We start from the raw sequence: 14,131 nt of genomic DNA, 5'->3' as shown, positions 1-14,131 counted from the left end.
CAAAACTGTCATTTTAAATATTATTTATGTATTTATTGTGCTTTGCATATGTGTTTTGTTTTATTATACCTGTTGATTTTTAATACTTTTTTTTTTTCAAGTTTACAATCTTTAAATCTCAGTGTATTTTACTAAGATTCTGTGTCTTAAACCAACTCAAATACAGCATAATTATGAAATGGATTAAAAGGAAGTGTGCTTTTCTAAACTGTATCTAGCTGTGCAAAGCAAATACAGACATGCACTAAACACTTGCAGCTGTAATTGTTCTGTTAATTATTAGTTTAAGTTCTTTTTTAATATTTTCTAACTGTTCTATTATATAATATGCCCTATCAGCTTAGTTTTTCTTTTTTTTCTTGATGAACATTAATAGCAGCGTATAAAATATAGGCATGCTGGTYTCTGGTGATGATTTAATATCTGTCTTTTCTTTYTCTTACATTCAGTGTTTTCCAGGGTGCCTGACCATTCAGATTCGAACTGCTCTCTGTCTTCTTATAGTGCTTTTAATCTACGCTGTGGCTCAGGCTTGTGTTGTAAGTCCCTAAATGAATATTCAAAATGTGACATTAAAGCTCAGGTTGTTTCAGGTTTTTTTTTTTTCTTTTATATGTTTTAGAGAAATATAAGCTGCTCTTTAGTGTTTCTTTCAAGAAATGCCTTGCTTACGTCAGCTAGACATGGACAAGCTACATTTACCTGTTTTTAAAAGTGAAACTGCTTGCATTCTTAGATTTATGTTGCTTTTCATTTGATATTTCTTATGCAAAGTGCAGACAGTATTGATAGCAAATGCAGTTTAGAATAATGTTCTCAAGTATAACTCTCATACTGAGTATATWTATGCATTCTTTGTCTCTATTCATAGGTGGGTTGTATGCCCTGGATGTGGGGAAGTGCCAATACAAACAGTTCCATTATCATCATTGATGTGGACAGGGGAGCCAACCGGACCATGGCCGAGCTGCCCTGTGATGGGGCCCGCTATGCTTTTCTTTCCTGTGTAGTGGGCACCCTCACATTAGCGCTTTTCCTGCGAGTATCCTGGTTGCCAAAGATGGTGTTGATGCTCCTTTTGGGAGTGCTGTACATCACTGTGCTGGAGCTCAGTGGCTTTCGCAAGACTGCGGGGTAAGGTTCGAAGCATGTCATACATTAAACATACACTTTTATATATATATATATATATATATATATATATATATATATTGCATCAATGATAAGGAAGTGAGATGAGTTTCGGACTGGCTTAATTTAAAGCATACCTTGGGACACATTTAATAATGGTTTTAAATGCAAAATCAGAACAAGCTTTCCAAAAAATCACTTTATATAGCACTATGTAATGAATGGATGGACAATATGAACACATGGATTAACTTTTTCTGTTTTCTTTTTTTAAGAAAAAAGAAACATCAAATAGGAAAACTAAAAAGCACTTTTTTCCCCAAAAGGCATGTTGACCTTTCTATTATGGTAAATGTTACACCTTAACAGTCCTAAAAGTAATTTCAAGGGGTGTACGACTCTTCTTGCATACCGAGTTAAAGTTTAAGCTACTGAACAGTAACTTTTGATAAATGGTAAAAGACTGAAATTTAATGTTTAAATATCTCTGTGACATTATGCCTAAGAACTGACAGTAAGATTTAAATTCATAGCCTACAGCTTTGCAGTCTTATTAACAAAATGTATATCATTTTTTTTAAAGAGTGAAATATTCATTTCACTCTTTAAAAAAATACTTCTTGATTTGCAGCAAASCGCTGGAGTCTTGACATGAATTTGAGAGAAAAAAAAAGATTTGTGGRCATCCTTACAACAATGCATGTGCAGCTTAATGGGGAAATTCTGTTCTTTGAGTTGTGTGGGTCATTCCATCATCACATTGCTATAAATGCTAAGTGTTATTCTTTGTTTGCGCAATWCAGGAAGTGCACAGATAAACACGAGTTGCAGGAGCATTTACAGTATGTGTGCTGTGATGTATGTGTGTAGAGGAGTTGTTGCTTGTCTTCAGCCCACACACTCTTTCATTTTCCAGCCTTTGAAGCAGCACACATGCTTATTAGTTCCAAATCAGAAGCCTGAAAGGACAATGTGGGTTGGATGATGGRACCACATTAGTTCAGAGTGGAGGGGCTTGGACAGTGTTATTGGAGCTTAGATCAGAAATTTGCTTTGGAAAATTCTGKTGCAAGTTTAGAATGAGTTTTCTTTTCATGCACTTTATATTGTTGATGTGCAATTACAACCAAATGCATTAACTGCATGACAATTCATTTTGAGAAATTTTATAAGTAAWTCAAATTAATCTTGACTTGTGATCTCTCTCTTAGCGCTGTGGTGGGTCCGGTCAACCCTCCTGTGTTGTTTTCTTTGTGGTCTGGTCTATTGCTAACTTCTGTGTTGGTCTCTTCCACAGTGGGGGGTCTTTCCACATCCGGGGTTATGAGCCCATCCTGTCTCTGTTGCTCTTTGTCAGTGCCCTGGCCCTCCACTCCAGRCAACTTGACCTCAAGCTGCGCTTGGACTTCCTTTGGGCTGTACAGGTTTGGAAGAGTGTACTTATGTGCAAAGTGTAATGGACTGTGGAATGTTTTGGGGCATACATTTGTGAATTTTAATCAAAGTTTAAGCACAAGTGCCATATTTCTGTCATTTCAGATTTATTATATTAGGTAAAATGAGGGGGTTCAATGCTACTGGCAGCAACCAGTTGGTCTTTTTTTTTTGGCAAAAACAARAGTAAGAACATTTCGTTGGCCCTGTTTCACTTGGAGTCATTTACTCTCRTATTTGCACACTGTGTCATTAAAGTTCTAACTATTAAATCTAAAACTTAAACTGCTTTTGACCTTTTAAATAGCTGCTATGTAATTTTGAATTGTTTTTTTTTTTCTGAGAAGGCTTTTTACTGACCCCATGTGGTAGAAATGTGAAAAAAGACTCAGGCATTCTCTGCTTGTTTCTTTTTTTTTGCGCGCTGCCAGGCGGAGGAGGAACGAGATGGGATGGAGAAAGTAAAGCTGGACAACAGGAGGATTCTCTTCAATCTACTGCCTGCCCATGTGGCTCAACACTTCTTAATGTCAAACCCCAGAAACATGGTGAGCCATGCTAATAAACAGGCATGCAGGCAGACTGACCAACAGGTAGATGAAAATAGAGGAAACAAGACAAATAATAAAAGGCGCAAAGGGACATCTTTTTTTTTTCTTTTATGGGGTTCTGTGTTTTTTTATTAGGATCTGTACTATCAGTCCTACGCCCAAGTTGGTGTCCTGTTCGCCTCAATTCCAAACTTTAATGATTTCTACATTGAACTGGATGGCAACAACATGGGAGTGGAGTGCCTGAGGCTGCTAAATGAAATCATTGCTGACTTTGATGAGGTATGTTTCTCGTCTTATGATTTACTTGACCTTTTGTTGCTTGAATGTGGTTTTTATACTGATATTTATTGCCTAAATGTGCATTTTGCAGCTAATGGACAAGGAGTGCTACAAAGACATCGAGAAAATCAAAACTATTGGCAGTACGTACATGGCAGCTGTTGGGCTTGTCCCCACCATTGGCACCAAGGTGACTGTTCATCTATCTTTCTTTGGGATTTTTTTTTTCCTGAATGTTTTTAAAAGAAAATGTCTGTATTGGAAGTATTAGTTCCCTTACCTGTTTTGGAAGGAGGTTATATTGCAGGAAATTGGTCGAAAAATTGTGAAAGACTCACAACTAATCAAGTTTGGGCTAAAATTAACTGACTACACTTCCAGAACAGGCCATTTAAACAACTTGTACRCAGAGCCTTACTATTTCTCTGTTCTACAGGCCAAAAAATCAGTTTATGACCATTTGAGCACAATCGCAGACTACGCCATAGAAATGTTTGACGTGTTGGATGAAATCAACTACCAATCGTACAATGAATTTGTCCTCAGAGTGGGTAAGTGGACCCGCAAAAAGACTCTGAATGTGAGTAGGAATACTAAGGTAATTTGGTGTAAATTCTGTTGTTAATTTGGACAGGAATCAATGTTGGTCCAGTAGTTGCTGGGGTGATCGGAGCACGGCGACCACAGTACGACATCTGGGGTAATACAGTGAACGTGGCCAGTCGAATGGACAGCACAGGTGTACCAGGAAAAATTCAGGTAGATAAAACACTAATTGACCAGATATCAACCATAAGTTCTATATCAAATGCACATATGACTTATCTCTAAATCATAMATTTCTAAATTAAAGTGTAGCTAACTCCCAGACTTTTGTTTAGTTCATTTTCTGTAGCTTTGTTTGAATAGTTTAATAGACCTGAACCAAAATCAAGCTTAAGTTGAACATTAATTTCCAACAAGTGTGTATTAAAAAAAAAGAAACGGTAAAGCTCAATGTTTTTGTTTTCCAGGTGACCGAGGAGGTATATCGTATGCTGAATAGCAACTACGATTTAGTCTGCCGTGGTAAAGTCAGCGTAAAAGGTAAAGGTGAGATGCTGACATACTTTCTGGAAGGTAAAGTGCAGGGCATCGGCATGGCGACCACTTCATCGGTGATGCGTTCCACCAGCCTGGCACGCCGTATTCATTCCTGTGGCAAGACGAGCGTGCCGACCCATCTGGGCAGCGTCTCCTCCGCTGCCAGCCTGGCTGCTCAAGCCAGCATGGGTGGCAACTTTCAGACGAGCACAGCCAACATCAGCAACAGCCAAGCAACATGCCTCCCGTCGCCCTGTGTGCTAGGTGAAGTGGAAGACGAAGACGATGTCGAGGTGACACAGATTCAAATCGAGGCTGTGGCAGCCATTGCAGATGTAGCAGTGTAGGAGGAACAACGGGATGGGTTCGAATGCAGCAGGAGAACCTTGAGAAGTCAGGGCTGTCCACGGATTTCTCATACATCCTAGGAAATCCTGACATTACCCAAGATGTTTTCGGCCAGGATAACGTGCTGAAGTATTATAAAACTGACAATCAAACTTGCTTTCAGAGATTTTCTTAACTGATTGCCTCTAGTCAGAGTTGAGATGTGGAGGGGAAGAAAGATGCACCCAACCRCTCAACGTTCTATGAACATCGCTATACCAGATGATTAGATTTGTGGTGTTCTCGGGWTCCTGTGCAGGTATATCCAGGTAATGTGTGCAACCTTGTTTTATATGAAGTACATATTCCCACGTACAAGGAATATGTACATTKATGCCCAGAAAAAGACTGATCATGCATTTGCTTTTGCACTGTCTTTCTGATTATGCCAAGGATATATTGCATTATTTACAGACAAAACAGTTTATTTATACTTTGGTGTATGAAGGCATGCATGTTTATAATTGTAAGTATGTGTATGCATGTGTGTTCAGTTTGAAATTGTAACAAAACAGCACAAAATCCTTTTTTGTATTCACCTTTCACCGGATGAAGCTGGCTTTTTATGAAATATGGCAGTTTATCTTAGTGCATGATTTTTTTTTTAAATGTCAAGAGCCATAAGTGATGATACTCTGCTCGAGAGGAAAAACCAAAGTAATGATTTTAAGTTATAGAAATTTCACAGAAATGGGATCTTGCWCTTGTTACTTTCAAACCTTATTAACCAATTTAAAAAAAAAGTGTCTCGTCTTGATATCACCTGGATTCACAGAGTCTAAAGTAAATGTTGTGTGTATGAAAGCAGCATACACTGATGGGGGCTGTTTTCACGGTCRGTATGCACTAAAAGAACTAGAAGGAGTGAAAAAGGTTAGTTGAATGTTGAATGCCTGCTGCCACAGAAACTAGTTCATGCCAAAATGAGAAGGTTCACTAAAAAAAAAAAAAAAGTGACACTACACAGAACACCAACAAGCACACATGAACATACAGTGCCTTGAAAATTTATTCATACCACTTGAACATTTCCGCATTTTGTCACATTACGGCCACATACTTTAATGGATTTTAATAAGATTTTACGTGAAAGACCAACTCAAAGTAGAGCACAGCGCTGAAGTGGAGTGAAAAAATCATTTCAGTTTATAGCATCAATCAAAGAAACAATACTAGTTTTACGTTCCTACTCTTCTACGAAGGACACATCTGTGGAGTTTACCGTTAAAAGCTGTTCCGTCAGCAGTATCTCCCACCTAAGCTGTGGATCTCTACAGCCCATCAAGACTCACCATGGGCTTTTTTGTTTCTTCTGAAAAATCTTCTTGCACATCTTTCAATTCAGATAGACGACAGAAGCTTGGCTTGTTATATTGTACTCTTTCCAGTTTTTGCCAGATGGACTGAGAAGTGCATCGGCAGATGTTCAAAGTTTGGATTATCTGTTCTAAAATCTAGCCCTTCTTTAAACTTTTCCACAACTTTATTGCTGGTTTTTCTACTGTGTTTGTTGGTTTCTGCCTGCCCACTAATATTCACAAACAAACCTCTGATGCTTTTATCAGTAATGCCCTACTTTGTGATGGTCTAGATTAGAAAATCCTAAAAAAAATGGACATTGATGTTTGTGATTGTTATATGAGGAAAATGTGAAAATYCAAGGGGTACAGCTACTTTAACAAGGCACTGTAGACTAATGGATGGCATTCATCCATACAGAAGGGAGCACTTACATGGTAATAAGCACACCACTTCTATAAATGCATGACCTTTAAGTGTTTTAAATCCTTAGTCTGTGTACATTACCTTATTTTCTTGAGGCTGCAGAAACTTYGGTGCCGTGTCTATAGCTGCTAATGTTTTTTCTTCAGGCTTATACATTACTGTACAACTGCTTTTCAGTATAATGAAGCTAGAGTTTAAGAATAGCATTAAGCACATATCTCTCAGATGCAGTTTCATAAATATGAGGCATGTCAGATATCTTTAYAGCCTGTATCTTTAAGTGCATAGACATCTTCACTTGATATGGAAAAGTGTGACTACATCACGTTTCAAGTTTTTTGCCTTACTCAATAAGCTTACAGTGATTGCAACTTGCCTTTTTAGATTTATTCACTTTGATATGCAGATCATAATCTTTTTTTTTTTGTAAATAGCCAAAACCTGTAAACTATGTTGTATCTTGTACAGTGTAAAGTTATTGAATATTTTGTAATAAAGACAATATTGGTGCATAAAATATGAGAGCRCTTTGTGAGTTTTAAGAAATAAATAACTTCTGTCTGGCTGCATAAAATGGAAATGCTGTGGCCAGCAGTGTAAAGGAGGACCTTTTTTTCCATTTTTTTTTTTTTAAGGAGCAATTTTTAGTGTTAACTAACAGAGTTTCCTTCCAGAAACAACCAAGCACCGTGCGGTGAACAACAGCTTTGTGTGTGGATCTTTYCTTGTTAGTCACACTCAAAAGATTTTTATGCTACACATTCTATTCTCTTCACGTAATTGGTTTTAAAATAACACTTTTTGGCTTGCACAGCTGAATGCACGAGACAATAAATGTTTTGTGGGAGCACCTTGGCGAGCCGGGAGCCAGATGAATATCATCACGTCTTAAACTCTGGGCAGCAGCCACAAAACTGTTTTCCCAGCACTGATGCAGAGTTTGTGTAGAGTTCACTCGGTGTAACAGTTAAGTCAACAAACACGTATCTTGTGCAATATTTGACAGATAGTACAGCATGGGAGTTGTTATTGGTTTGCAGAGGAATTTAGCTAATTCTGGTCAGTTGTCAATGACCTGCAGACCGCTCTACAGAGGTCTTGGCATGAAGCACTAAAAATGACAASAGTTAAAGCAAATTATGAATAATTTGGAGAAAACAGAATGAAGACCAACATATACTAATGATTTTGACATGCTAAATATAGGATAAATAAGTCACAGCATTTTTTTGTTGTTTTTTTTGAGTGCATTGTGATTAAATTTTAAGACGTGAAATAAAAAATATAATTTAATTACCATCTTTCGATAAATTACAGACAGATGCAGACCTGGAAGGATAGAACACAACAGGGCTGGGTTAGGTTTTTGACACCATACTGACTGACACTAATTATTAATATAAATACAACTGGGTGTTTTGTTTTTTAAATAACCCATAGGCTGGATTATTGGGTTTGGTATTGGGTTGAATCAATAATTTTTAACCCTCCTGCGGTCTTAAGAGATGGGGTCATCCAGACCCATCTAGGTTTTTTTTACTCTATGTTTGGGTCACACTGACCCTGTGTGCACTTTTGTATAGTTTTTTTTGTGTGGTTTCAGAAACTGATGATCTGACGGGACAACCGCCCCCGTTCTTCACCTTTGATATTTTCTGCGCTCCTTCTGAGAAATGTGATAACACTGGGGTTAAAGGGTTAAAKATCAATTTGCTATACCTTCTTTACAGTTGCAAGGCTCTATGAAGATTGTATGCAGATGAAGTTAGTCAGTTTTAATCTGATGTCTCTAAATAAAATCTCTAGCAGCCTTGAAAGTCACCAAATTACTAAGCAGTGAAATTTAACCTTTGCATAAGTTGTAGGTAAGGCTGAAGCAGTTTAGGGCAGCTTAGGTTATGTAATAGTTTCCCAAGATTTCCATATCTCATGAAGCACGGTAAATGGAAAGTGTATGCCTCAACTAAAAATGTACCTACACATGCTTTTTGTGACATGATGAGCTTCAGCCAGAGATGCAAATACCCATGGTTACTCTGGAAGAGCTGTAGAGCTCCATTGCTCAGCTAGAAGACTCAAAAATGATTCTGCTGCAAAATAGAAGCTTCTGGGAATAGAACCACAGTGGAAACCGCTGCTGAAACTAARACAAAAAGACAAGAGTGAGGCAATGCGATTCAAGGTATGTCAAGCAGAGTGTGTGACATTGTATCAAAAGCAAACAATGAAAACTAATTTTATTTGCATAAAACTAAAACTTGTGAGTTTTTTAAATGTACTGCTGTGAAAGCTGGAGGAATCATGCAGTTTTTAGAAGGCAGTAACCTGCTTTAATYGTGGTCTACATCTGAATAACTAYTAGTCTGCCCATCAGGTAAGTTCTTTCYCTAAACTCACAAGTGATGTCTACTGCAAGTAAAATACTGACTGACTGCTTTTAAYAGCTGTGCAGAATGCTACAGCAGAAAAGTTCAATTAGCCCTCTAAAGCAGTGGTGACAACCAAAGTCGGTCCTCGAGAGCCGGCATGTTTCAGTTCTCTCCCTGGTTTAACGCACCTGGATCCAATGATGGSTTGTTAGAAGGCCTAAGAAGAACATTGACATGCTGAGGAGGTTGCAACTACCACCAGGAAGAGAACTAAGACATGCAGGATGCCGGCCCTCGAGGACAGAGTTTGGGCACCTCTGCTCTTAAGGCTGAAGTAGTCAAGCTTTTAATTTTCTTTACATGCATCACATGGCAGCTACTCAATGCATTTAGGAATGCTAACACGGTGAAGATAACTTTCTGAAGCTCAAACCGATCACCAAAATGTGGAAAAATGGTGACTTTGAATATTGCATGGTTACTGGTGCCAGATGGGTTAATCAGAATATTTCAGCAACTGCTTCTGTTGGATTGTTGTTTGCTGGAGAGATATTGCATCCCGTTAACTGCCCACACCTGATTGCAATAATTGGCTAACAAAAAGAAACTTTCCTTCCTCATGTAGATCAACCAGCTGCAGGGACACCGCAAAGCAAAATGTAMGTTTTACCTTCTTGTGTAGAAAAGAAAACGAAGCGGCATTCAGAGAGCTGGTCGCTTGTTGTTCTGTGTTTTTAGCATAACATAATGCAGAAAATAGAGAGGGTGCAAATTCTGGAGCCAATTCAAGAGGAGTCAGAGCAGGAAGATGAAACCGTGGGCAGAAAAGGAGAGGAAGAAAAGGAGGTGGAAAAAGAAGATGAGTTACCATTTCAAGTGGGTGTAGAGACAGAGGAGGAGGCACTGGCAGAAAATGAAAGGGAAGAAGATGATGTTCCACTGATGGTTCGGAGACCAGGGAGGCGTCCTGGTTCTCGGAAATGCGAGAGTTCGATTCAGACTCAATTCAACGAGCAGACGAAAGAAACTGAAGCCTCTTCAGTGTCGGATACAAGCAGTCATTCTACTGATCTGTGCGAAGAAGCTGTACCTCTGCCAGTGTTTGGTTACGAGARGAGATTGAGTAGTAGGAGGCTGAGATTGAAGGCGAGATTAACCAASCTCTTTATATGTATGAGCTTTGACATCTTTGATTAGAAAAATTTGCTTATCTTTCGAATGTCTTCTTTAAAGGTCTYCAAAACTATGTGGCAAAAATGTAGAAAATCACATCAGCCAAAGAAGAGAAAGAAGAGAGAGAGTTTAAGATACAAGGAGGTGCCGGTATTAGAATTAATTTCTCCTCCAGATTTTTATGCTGCTATAAGAATTTTTTTTGTGTGACATTCCTATCTTATTTTATTTAAAGCAGGAGCCTTTTCCTCAGTGGCTTGTGAACCTGATGGTCGACATTGAAGAGGCAACAACTCATCAACTGGTGGTTGAATAAAATGTATTGACTTGTGAGAAATATGACTGTTTAATGGAGAGTACAATTTYCAGCTAAGTTTCYCTCTGCTGGACTGTAAATTTAGTTTGTGGCATGTAAGCTCTTCAGTTTGATTTTTGTTTGGCACCATCAGGCACATTGCTAGTGTCTTAGTTTGCTAAGCACAAATTGTTTCTCTTTGTGTAGCCAATTATTAAAATGCGAGTATCGGATACTGATTTAATTGCTTCATTTACTGTGCCTTCTTTATTCTTTTTGGGACAAACACGTAATGGCCAGCAAACACGGAGTACCKTCTGATTACGTATGAAAAACATAGTCCATATTGGAATAYATTTTCATAAGTCCAAATCCATATTTAATACATTTCCACTGAGTGAAATCTAATTGCTCTGAGAAGTCGTCTGATGAATCATTGGAATAYTTATACTTGTAATTTCATCATTATAAATGCATCTCTTCTGTTAAAACCTCAGAGCTGTTTGCCAACACATATGACTTAAAGGTTACCACCATTTGGTACAAAACATGGAATGATGGCTAGAGAACTGGTGTAGTAATGGAGAAAAGTAACTGAGAATAATGGACGGCTACAAAATGATAAAACGTTTCAAATTGGAGGGTAGTTTTCAAAAACGACTTGCACAAAAAGTTGTGTGGGATCCGATTTGGTRCATGGCAAAAGATGACCGTAGGCTGACCAATCTGTCAATTGTCACAGATTGATTTTTTTGGTAAATGAGTCTATGAAAAAACATCCAATTATGGTCGTTTTTCTGTCGACAAACATGTTGTGATTCTRGCAGACAAATCCATATCGTCACACTTATGCAACCTCTGAGAGGAGTGATCCTAGTTATCTGCTTGCGTGATGCGATGAACCTTCACCAGCAAGCMCAAAGGGAAAAATAGTTTTTCATTGCCAAAACATAGTCACTGGACAATCGGTCAGCATTACTTCAAAAGATAGCAGACATAACCATGTTGTCCCACAAACAGATTATAATCTTTGACTAACCCTTTAAAGTTTGGACATTGAGGTTATTTAATATTTACTGATTTATCTAAACAGTAGTACTCAAAAAAATACTTTCAGGACATCAGCTGTAAAAGTAAAGCTTGAGCAGAGTTGTTTTTAAGTAAAATCTCTTCATGTTCCAGTGTCAATATTTACTGCAGACCTTGTAAGCATGGATCTGTGCACGTCACGCAGGGTCACCCACCGTTTGTGCTATCTGTGTCAAAAAAAGTTTCATATATGTGGTCAATGATTAACCTCCCAAAAGGCCACATYTCCATACAAATACGAGTGCTTCGCAGAAATCTCATAAGAGGAAAACCTAGAGCTGTTTGGTGTACTTTTAAGAACCACAACTGAAAGCAATGCTTGAATTTTCTGAGAAGCTGACATTTGTTRCGGCAGTGGCTCTGGCCGTCATGGCTTTGGGGCGTTCATCCCCAGTGGTGGGTCCCGAGCCCATCCGCTGCGCTCCTTGCACGCAGCAGAAGCTGAGCGACTGTCCTGCAGTCTCTGCTGACTGCAAGCAAGTGCTGAGGGAGCCTGGCTGTGGTTGCTGCATGGCATGCGCTCTGGAGAAAGGTGCTTCCTGTGGTGTTCACACAGCCCACTGCGGTGAGGGGCTCCGCTGCACTCCTAGGCCGGGTGAGGCCAGACCACTCCATGCCCTGACCAGAGGACAGGGAGTGTGCGCCGATGACGAGGGACAAGGTAAGCTCCAGGGTTTTCTTTGTAATGTTTGCTAAGAAATGTAGTYTTTTTTTTTCATATCTTTAAAAGAAAAACAATTTCTGAAGGAATGCATTTTCCAAAAATCTCTTTAGAAGCAGGTGATGAAGTCCAAGAACATGGCTCTGCGCCATACCTGTTAGGACTTGACCTCCCCTCTGACCACCAAGACACTGCTGAGATGCATGAGAGCTTGAAAGCCAGAGTTAACGCCATCCGCAACAAACTGGTACAGCAGGTGAGACAACGCATCAGTCTCACCGAAGGAGAAGCGATTAATCCAAGGGAGGACTTAAGTCTAGAAATAATTTTAAAAATGATACGGGGTCTTAATGGTTTCTGTTTTTTCTTTAAGGGTCCCTGTCATGTTGAACTGCACGCAGCACTGGATATGATTGCCAGCTCTCAGCAGCAATTAGGAGATAAGTTCACAACCTTTTATCTCCCAAATTGTGACAAGCACGGCTACTACAAACCCAAGCAGGTGAGTTTGTGTTTTCAGGTTTTGTTGCCAGCACCCAAAAGGTATTTATTTTAGCTTACTGGGCAAATGAGACCGGTGCTTGGTTTCTGTTTCAGTGCGAGTCATCTCTGGTTGGACCACCTGTTCGCTGCTGGTGTGTTTCTTCTTGGAATGGGAAGAAGCTGCCAGGATCCAGCGACCTTCTCGCCGATGCCCCGTGCCAGCAAGAAGTTGCTCTCTAAGATATTGATTTACTGACATAAACATATGAAACCGTGTTGAATAACTTCACCTTTTAAGTAAATATGTAAAACTAGCCTAATGAACAAAAAAAAAAGTTAAATCATGTCTGGTGAAAACACCATCTATTTTATGAACATTATGTATAACATTATTTATTCTTTGATGTGTCTTGCAGTTATCAGTGTATTTTTAAAAGCATGTTTGCAAGTTTTTGGCCAACTGAATAACTCCATTACTCAAAACAATAGGTCTGCAACTCCGCCAAAGTAAGTTTGATTAATTATAACTTTCAAAAACATAATAGGCCAATCATTTAAGCTGTTGACCATTTTCTGAATGAACGCTCACTTATTCAAAGGGGATTCTTAAAGTGGCACATGCTGGCTGAGCMCAAATATGGAGGACTATCCAAGACCCTGTACGTTTTTGCATGCACTGCACATTTTGTCTACCTCTCTTTGCATCTGCAGGTACTTTGGCTATGATTAATGGTTGCATCTGTTGTTGTATTTATTCATTTCTGTATATGAGTTTGATGTAAAAAAACAAAAAAAAAAAAAAACATGCAGTACACTGATTTGAGTGTYATTGATGAAGTACTGCTATGCTGAAGCATTGTACATAATACTTCTAAATGTATATAATAAAACATTTCATCAAGTTTAAATAGTTTTGAATGTTTCATTTTATGATAAACAAAACAAGAACTTGACCTAGTTTTTGCTGCCTTTATTAAGTAAAAATAGACTTCAATTGCTGGACTGTACATGCAAACATACTTCAGCTAAGAGAGCACAGAACAAAATCTCTGGCTTTATGAAAAATCAAAGATAACGGCAGAGGTCTTCATCCCAACTAGTCAGCTTATTCAGCTCATCAATCATAAAAATAAGAGCCACAGTTGAGATAAAAAAAAAAAAGTATTTTTCTGTGGCTTAAGATCCAGCATAAAACGTCTTTAAATGCATTGTAGTGTCTGAGCTGCACTGTTCCATCATCCTCCATTAGAAACAATGGAACTTATAACAGGCATTCATAGTAAGGCACTGCATGATTAGACTGAACAACAAATTCATACATATATACATTTCATGGTCATCTAGTCCAGATACAAAATGTCTGTTACAAATAACAAGCACACAAATAATGATTATACAACAAAATGTATGTACACATATGCGATGCCATATAATTGTGCGTAAAATGAAGCGCTAACCCAATCGCCAT

The 14,131-nt window shown here is 38.6% G+C and overlaps 2 protein-coding genes across 3 annotated transcripts; both read left to right on the top strand.

Annotated features, from left to right (window-relative positions):
• Window positions 1-129: 129 nt before the first annotated feature.
• Window positions 130-7,110, top strand: LOC103479636 (adenylate cyclase type 1-like). Of its 2 annotated transcripts, none has more exons than XM_017310094.1 (9): window positions 130-539; window positions 872-1,134; window positions 2,429-2,555; window positions 2,997-3,158; window positions 3,252-3,398; window positions 3,490-3,588; window positions 3,835-3,949; window positions 4,033-4,157; window positions 4,412-7,110. In XM_017310094.1, the coding sequence occupies exons 1-9, from the start codon at window positions 396-398 to the stop codon at window positions 4,826-4,828; spliced, it is 1,599 nt and encodes a 532-aa protein (XP_017165583.1). In that variant the 5' UTR covers window positions 130-395; the 3' UTR covers window positions 4,829-7,110. The 2 variants fall into 2 exon arrangements, with proteins under 2 accessions (XP_017165583.1, XP_017165584.1); XM_017310095.1 differs by having other exon boundaries at window positions 132-539; window positions 2,997-3,113.
• A 4,668-nt stretch (window positions 7,111-11,778) lies between these two features.
• LOC103479556 (insulin-like growth factor-binding protein 1) lies at window positions 11,779-13,571 on the top strand. Its single transcript, XM_008434054.1, has 4 exons — window positions 11,779-12,180; window positions 12,294-12,436; window positions 12,554-12,682; window positions 12,778-13,571. The coding sequence occupies exons 1-4, from the start codon at window positions 11,835-11,837 to the stop codon at window positions 12,901-12,903; spliced, it is 744 nt and encodes a 247-aa protein (XP_008432276.1). The 5' UTR covers window positions 11,779-11,834; the 3' UTR covers window positions 12,904-13,571.
• Window positions 13,572-14,131: the final 560 nt, after the last annotated feature.

The sequence above is a fragment of the Poecilia reticulata genome, linkage group LG17 (genome assembly GCF_000633615.1).
Source record: "Poecilia reticulata strain Guanapo linkage group LG17, Guppy_female_1.0+MT, whole genome shotgun sequence".
Classification (NCBI taxonomy): Eukaryota; Metazoa; Chordata; class Actinopteri; order Cyprinodontiformes; family Poeciliidae; genus Poecilia; species Poecilia reticulata.
The sequence above is the reverse complement of the archived record's forward strand: the minus strand, read 5'-3'. Positions and strand labels throughout refer to the sequence as shown.